The sequence below is a fragment of the Pollicipes pollicipes genome, unplaced genomic scaffold (assembly GCF_011947565.3).
Source record: "Pollicipes pollicipes isolate AB1234 unplaced genomic scaffold, Ppol_2.1 Scaffold_4551;HRSCAF=5355_pilon_pilon_pilon, whole genome shotgun sequence".
Lineage (NCBI taxonomy): Eukaryota > Metazoa > Arthropoda > Thecostraca > Pollicipedomorpha > Pollicipedidae > Pollicipes > Pollicipes pollicipes.
In genome coordinates, this window is record NW_023596510.1 from 1 (window position 1) to 8,291 (window position 8,291).

At 49.0% G+C, this 8,291-nt stretch overlaps 1 protein-coding gene across 1 annotated transcript; it reads left to right on the plus strand.

Annotated features, from left to right (window-relative positions):
* Nucleotides 1-234: 234 nt before the first annotated feature.
* LOC119097844 (sodium/myo-inositol cotransporter 2-like) lies at nt 235-5,819 on the plus strand (the record flags this gene model as incomplete). The annotated part of the gene is made up of 4 exons (XM_037220795.1): nt 235-464; nt 1,320-1,470; nt 1,816-1,984; nt 5,775-5,819. Coding segments are annotated over 4 exons (595 nt in total), but the record flags the coding sequence as incomplete, so codon positions are not given.
* Nucleotides 5,820-8,291: the final 2,472 nt, after the last annotated feature.

Below are 8,291 nucleotides of genomic sequence, written 5' to 3' on the forward strand. Positions count from 1 at the left end.
CCAGCAGGCGATCACCCAGTGTGCCCTGACTGCACCAATACCAGCCCTGCTCCCCGGCAGGTGATCACCCACCATACCCTGACTGCACCTGTACCAGCTCCGATCCACCGGCAGGTGATCATCCAGCATACCCTGACTGCACCAGTACCAGCTCCGATCCACCGACAGGTGATCATCCAGCATAACCTGACTGCACCTGTACCAGCTCCGATCCACCGGCAGGTGATCGTCCAGCGCCCTGGCCGCGCGCAGTCTGGTGCATGCCAAGGCCGGCACAGTGCTGGCCGCCCTGCTAAAGATGCTGCCCCTCTGGCTGATGGTTTTCCCGGGTATGGCGGCGCGCGTGCTGTACAAGGACCGCGTGGCCTGCTCGGACCCGGAGGCCTGCTGGCGGCTCTGCCGATCCCGCTCCGGCTGCAGCAACCTCGCCTACATCGAGCTCGTGGTGCAGCTGCTGCCGCCCGGTGAGGTTTGACGGCGACACGTCCTGGAAGGCGCCGTTGCATTACGGAGATACCGGGCTGGCGCCCTTTTTAAGATGTCATGCCGGAGGCTAGCGTGGGAGGGGACAGCGCTCGCCTGCATTGCATGGCTACGTTCGCCGCCGATTTGTACTGTGCTCTGCATTCTGGATGAAAACGACACGCCAGCGTAATGATGACTTACCGTGTGCCCGTCGCCAGCTTTACTGCGACACAGCGTTACCTCAATAATGCTGTACGGTTTTGCGCGGAGTGACCTCGCGGGCTCGTTAGCAGGCACGTCTCAGGTCCTGTGTCAGGGACTGTGAGCGTTCCCTTGCACTGTGGTACTTACGAACAGAAAAAAGCGTTGACCAAAGTGTGGTACTGGCTCAGCTTTCCTTGGTCCAGTATGGTTCAGTTATCTTTGGCTTCGCTAGCACGCCTCAGCAGTCACTGCCCTGGCTTAAAAGAAGTGTTCCTCCTCGGTATGGGGTATGAACTGAAATAGCCTTTTTGAAGATCATTCGGTGCAGCTCACAGCCCTGCCCCTTTAGATCTAAGCCCCTCTAGTTCTTAGCTATACGCCCACGAAGGTATATGGTATGAGGTATATATCGTGCAGATTATTCCAGGAAGCTTGTTTTCAGGTCACCCAACCATCAAGGTCATTCAGGCGCCCAGGAGCAGTTGTATGGTCTAAAGCAGTCTGTTCCACTTAAAATGATACCAATAGTTATGCCACGCCAATCAACCTCGTCAGTCGCTCCCTTAACCAACCTGAAATGGGCACCAAAAAACCGACTTTTCATGGCTGATGCCGGCGATGGTGCCGTTGACTGCCAACCGCCTCCGCAGGCCTCTCTGGCATGATGCTGGCAGTGATGCTAGCCGCCCTGATGTCTTCGCTGACGTCCATTTTCAACTCTGCGTCCACGCTGTTCTCCATCGACATATACAAGCGGATCAGAACGAATGCGACGGAGATCGAGCAGGTCATTGTGGGCCGGTAAGGATCGAATACAATGAACTTGCAAGGATTAGCAACGGCGGAGACATAAACAGTGTGATTTTACTTAACGCGTTATCCCATCCGCGGCTTATTGTCTCCATTTTTGTATTGGTGCCCGCATTGTGTGCGTAGACCGCAGCATGCATACAACAAAAATGTCCTCTTTGATATGGATTAAGCTTTATTTAATATCGGCGTGGATGAGAGCTGTATCTATGCGCATGTACACGTGGTACACATTCTGCATGTACACGTGGTACACATTGTGCTGGCAGCATTGCGACAACTCGTGTGCGTAATCCCTGAATGATTGCCGTTTGACAAGAGACGGCCCGTTTTCAGCATGTTCGTTATCGTCATGGTGGGCATCTCCATCGTGTGGGTGCCCATCATCAACAACTTCTCGTCGGACCAGCTGTTCGTCTACATTCAGAGCATGCAATCGTACCTACCACCGCCCATCTGCGCCGTCTACGTGCTCTCCGTGTTCTGGAGTCGGACCACCGAGCCGGTACGTCCAACAGCCCGCCAGCCTCAGGATGGCGGCGCCGCGCAGGCGGTGGTCTGGAGCCGGGGATGTGTATAACCAGCCCAGCCCACTGTCCCGTGTCTGGGGGAAGCTGGCAATGTGGTCTGACGGACGTCAGAGGCTGTTTCCCTTCGGACAGATGTCACGACGCGGACGGAGAATGCCGCTGATGATTGGTAAACCCAGGGGGGTCCAAAGTCTAGTATAAAATATGGCAGCAACGGCGCACATTTCACAACTAGCCATAGGGTTCCCATGTTAAAATGACCTTCTTCAGACCCACGGCCTTCTAAATCTTGAACATATATATGCATAAAAAGTGCATAAAAATGAAGCTTGAACAATTCTCTTTCGATTTCCAAGATCAAAAGTGTGCGCCGTGGCACTCATTTTCGAGGTATCAGGCAAAGCGCAGACCCATGCACGCGCCACGATGTCCGGGCGCGGGATCGAATCCCGCTGCCGCCAACTCTTTTCAGCAGAGTTCAGATGGAACACGGAGTGAATACGGCCACTAACTGGGCGTAGAACTATTGAGTGCAACATTATTCTGATTATATATATATAGAGAGAGAGAGAGAGAGAGAGAGAGAGAGAGAGAGAGAGAGAGAGAGAGAGAGAGAGAGAGAGAGAGAGAGAGAGAGAGAGAGAGAGAGAGAGAGAGAGGAGAGAGAGAGAGAGAGAGAGAGAGAGGGTGTGTGTGTGTGTGTGTGTGTGTGTGTGTGTGTGGTGTGTGTGTGTGTGTGTGTTGGGTGTGTGTGGTGTGTGTGTGTGTGTGGGTGTGTGTGTGTGTGGTGTGTGTGTGTGTGTGTGTGTGTGGTGGTGTGTGGGTGTGTGTGTGTGTGTGTGTGTGTGGGTGTGTGTGTGTGTGTGTGTGTGTGTGTGTGTGTGTGTGTGTGTGGTGTGTGTGTGTGTGGTGTGTGTGTGTGTGTGTGTGTGTGTGTGTGTGTGGTGTGTGTGTGTGGGGGTGGTGTGTGTGTGTGTGTGCGTGTGTGTGTGTGTGCGTGTGCGTGCGTGCGTGCGTGCGTGCGTGTGCGTGTGTGTGTGTGTGTGTGTGTTGTGTGTATAGTATGCATATATATGCATATCATGTGTGGCCTGAAAATGCATCTGTGCTGTGCTGTGAAATATGATGCGGGCTATTACAAGAAATACACATATCTTTTTATGTTCATCAAATATACCTGACAGGTGTTATGCAGCCGTCGGGCTACATACAACAGCCTATGGCTGGGGCGCATAGCATTATTGTGTCTGACGCATGGAACCGATCGCGACGGTAGCGGTCCAAGGCTGGCTATCCAACGCGCCCAGAGGTAGGACCAGGCACTGTGTTAGGTTCGTAAGTTGTGATGCTGGCGGCCACTGTTGTGCAGGGCCGGCAATGCCGCCTCAGAACCAGCGCAGCGACGATAGCATAGTAGCATTGCAAGCACCGCTGATTGGGGAGCAGTTGTGCTTAAAAGCGGGATTGTAAGCATTATGATGATAAGTGCCATAATGGTGAGCTTGTACTGCACAAAGGCCCTGATATGACAAAATTTATCAAAACTTCTTTGATTGATCTTGAAGAGCTTAAACACCTGACAGACCATCGGCCTAAGTAACCATGCTCCCTAAAAACCATTTACACTGAAGGGTTTTGGCATAAGAGTGAATACAAAACTTCTATCACTGGCTCCACTGAATAAAATAAACCAACACAAATCTTGCTTTCACATCACAAAACCGTGCAAAATAGCTATTTGAACTTCAATATGACATTTTGTTTCTACTCCTCATTAAGCCTTGTAATTGATAACTTTACACTTTCATCCATTGACCTCAGAGTAGGAATGTACACCTAAGCAGCTGAAGTGAAATGGGCACTTTTAGAAGGTGCATCAGTATCTGAAACATATGCAGCCTTGGCTCAAGGCAATAAAAACTATCAATGGGCCTTAGATTGCCCCAACCATGCCCCAGTTATGCACATTTTTATATAGATGCAACATTGCTTGTATTTATATAATATTTATGTACCACCATGTACTCAGCAATTTGCTCATATTATCATGAGGGGGAAATTGTGTTGATATAAATTATGCAATGATGTTGTGTAACAGATACAGTGCTGAGGGCCAGGGTTACAGCTAGCATGCAGAATATTGCAATATTTGACACAAACATCTGTTTCTATAAATGTCACCAATCTGAAAACTTCCCTTGCATAAGCAGACATTCTATATGTTGAAATTAATTTGATAGCCCTGTATCCTACATGATCTAATTATTTCAGCATGAGACTTGTCATAAATCATAAAGATGATTTATCTTCCTGACTAACTGTACATTTCAGGTACAACACAAACCAATGCACCCATTAAATACATTAACTACAACATTTGTTGCTTACATTGGATACATTTACCAAGCACAGGTTATTGTTCAATGCCAGGTTTATGCTGCATACAGTTGCATGGAGCAATTGCAATCTTGTGATGGTGGCCTCCTCAAACAATGTTGAAACGCACTAGCAAATGTTGGCTTGCCCTTCTCATATTGTTGCGAGAATATTACAAAACAAACTAAGGTAAAAGCAGCTATCACATCATGACAACCTGCTTTGGGCACTATTTGATGGCATTGGCTGTACTTTTGAAGGAAAGACACAAAACTACAACTTTAAATCACCTTAAGTCAAAATGAGATGTCCAGACACAATGAAAAACACACATTAGGTGGTGAGGTAGGGTTGCCCTCAGCACAGCCCACCAATATGCAACACACATTGATTCTTCTGATATGATAAGATAACTTATGATATGATAAGAAAAGATAACTTATGATTTCACATAAGTTGAATTATGCTGGAAAACTCAGCCAATTTTTCACATAAGATGACCTTTTCTAAACAGCACAGGCAGATAACTCCTTTGGTGAAATGTCATACCACATATGTGCCCGACATTGCATCATACCAAACATTTCTGTTAATTACAGTGCCTTTCATGTCTCAATAAACACATCTAATGCAACCACACAGCTGTGCTGAACTGACATAATTACTGGTTGGCCCATTTCATGGGTGGTAACATCACTGTGGACAAAGGCTATCAATGCTTATGTGGAATATTCAAATGTCAATCAGACAACAATTTCAACATTCATGTATTAAAAATTAACAAGACCCTTAGCTCCAACATAAATATACCTGAGCAAGCCCTGGCCAATCACTTTGCATGCAGCATTCCACAAGCATTCAACAGCTGGTAGCCTAGGCCACAACCTTCATCACTGGCAAGTTGTGCAGTAACTGAATCATTACATTATCACGTTTGCTACAGGATGTTTAAATGAGTCATTATATGCAAACTGAGACATAATGTGACTTGGTAAAGAACAACATACATCTGATTAGCCCAGAGGCATCTGAAATTACTTGAACACAATCTGATCCTCCAACCACCATCCCCAATACCGCACCGCAATTCAAGTGTTTTAGGATTGTGAAATGTGATTACACTTAATCGCCACATACAAACCAAAGATGCCCGCTAACACAGAACTGGCCAACTTTTCGGAACAACATCCTAAATCTGGTGTTAATCCCGTTTCTGGTATACTTATAGTATGTGTTGATACCTACTGGTCAAAACTTTCGAGTACCCGGTGTTGTATTGCCCTGGGTAACCCGAGCATTGCTCTCACTGCTCACTGAACTCATTGGTATCACAGCGAGTGTTCATATGCAGCAAGATCCTGTGAATAGGCATGGGTTTTATGCACACAGGGTGCCTTCTACGGCCTGGTGTTGGGTCTGGCGATCGGCGCGTAGCGCGGGTTCGTCGCCGAGTTCTCGTTCGCTGCGCCCTCATGCGGTTCGACGGCGCCCGACCGGCGGCCCGACTGGATCCGACGCGTCGTCTTCGGCGTGCACTACTGCACTTCGGGCCGCTGCTGTTTCGCTCGTGGTGTGCGCGAATCGTGGTGGTGGTGGTCGCTTCTGACCGAGCGCTGCCGGCCGCCGCTTGCACCGGCTGACGTTCTGGACCCGGCACAGGCACGGCCGAGCGCCGCCCGCTGCGAAAAAGTAGGGACGACATCCGCGCCGACGGCAGCGCCCACGAGCGGAACGGCGCGGACGGAGAACACGGTGAGTGGTGCGGAAATAGGAGGGGCAGTGGGAGGGGGCAGGAAACGGTGGTTGCCATAGCGTTAGAACGCGTTGGAAACGTTAGCAGCCCTGTGCCAGCGCCGCTGAAGTAAACCTTTGCTGTTATGCTCACTCTAAGAAGAGAGACTCAAGCTGCTGCTCTGTGTAAAAATAACCGCGACAGACCGTGTGGCGCGCATATGCCTGCAAGCAAAACCCATTGCACACTTTCTACACTGACCAGGAAACAATGCTGACAGGAGCTGTGACACCCACACGCTTAAGCCTCACACCCGCCGTGCACTCAAACCCGACCCCAGAGCAGGCCGTGTCGTGACCGCGTGCCCGCTGCAGGGGACGACAGAGCCGCTGACGGGCGTGCCGGCGAGCACTGCGCGTGCTCTGCTGTGGTAAACGCAGAACGGCGACGCCGAGGCTGCGCCGGACGGCCGGCACGCGGAGCAGACGGGTGAACAGCGGGCCCGAGCGGGCCGCCAGTGTCCTCAAGGAGACCCGACGACAGCGCATGTGAGGCATCTTCCTCTGTAAGGGATTTCAATTTGGGCTGGGCTATGTCTTCCAACGTCACTGAGTGCCTTGGCCCGCAAGGCCCGCAATGTGTGCCTTGTTTTGTGCAGTTGTCGAGACTCATGTGCAGCAGGTGGTCAGGACACTCAGTAGATTCAAAGCTAGGAATTTGAGCGCTGATTGGTACGACAAAGGTACGAAACTCACCTGGCAACTGTCCAAAGGGAGACAGCTTGTCATCAACGCGGGATGGGCGGGGTGACAATTACCCCATTCACCCCGAGTGTTTGCCTGGCTCCGCGATCCCCCCCGTAATCTGGCGCCTAAGTCACCAAAAGTCGGGAGAAACTAGAACGGGGTTTGTGTTTGGAAAAGACCATGCCCTACCCCCCCCCCCCCCCGCCCCATCCCTACTTCCCCTTCCCTCCCTTCGGATTAAATTCCATGTAGTTCTAACCCTAACCGATTATTCGTTTTGTCATACGGTCATATGTACTTGTCATTGTGTGACAGGGCGACAGAACTCTACGCAATGGCGATCTGGCCATGGTTAGAAAATGGAGCACATGACTGGTGTGGTAATGGAGTCCGAACGTGCGTTACAACTGGGCTGGCGCCGCGATCTGTGTGTTTTTTCCATCGAAAGGTACCCGCCTCACCAGCTGTGCGTTATCAACTTGTTTTCTAGCATTGTACAACTGCAGTTCATGCTAAGAAACCAAATGGAAAATTCAGCAGTGACCACGATTTTCGATGATTATTGCTTCCTGCTTTCAGCGTCCTGAACGTGGCCGCTGTTCTCGCCATGGGGCTGTCTGCCACTCTCTACATCTACTACAGATGAGGACTATCTCCGGAGCCATAGAGGCTCATGCGCAAGGAGCTAGAATTGCTTTTGAACTAGGGTGGGAGTGAAAAATTTCATCGCAAAAAGACCGCGCAGGAGTGAAAAAATTAATTCACAAAAGATGTAACTTATGAGCTCGTGACTGTTGCTTCAGCAAACAAAGACACATATTTCAAGTTGGCATGCACGTACTATCATAAACCTGGCAAAACTTTTGGGTTTTAACATCTTAAACCGTTTAAGTGAAACAGAATAATTAAAGCATAGCAATTTCATGACAGTGTAATGAGCATAAACAGTTATTAACGCCAATAATTTGATGTTGTATTTTGCACTTCCCTTCCACAGGACTTTAACACAACACAAAGCAAAGAAATTTAATGACAAAATAACAGAAAATTCAACAAGCATAAAGCACTCGAACAGAAAGAAACCTTGGACCCCTACACATCAGCTCATCACCAAGTCAAACACAATAGACATACCTCTGGCTTTTATTGAGATGGGGTCAGGGAAAACAAGCATTTTGTCACTGTTTCATACAAAATACCAATGCTTATTCCACGAAAGTAGCCGAACTATGCCTAACGTAAAAAAGCCTTATTTCATTTCATCCTGTCTAACCTGTTTGTATCACAGCAGCAGTTGTGAGTTACTGATTCTTGCACAATTTCTTTTTGCCACTTGCCATGCACTTAACCAACTTAACCTAACTTAGAGTAGCCCATATGTTGTACATCATCTCAACTCACCTATCTGTTGACGGCAGCATTTGCGAT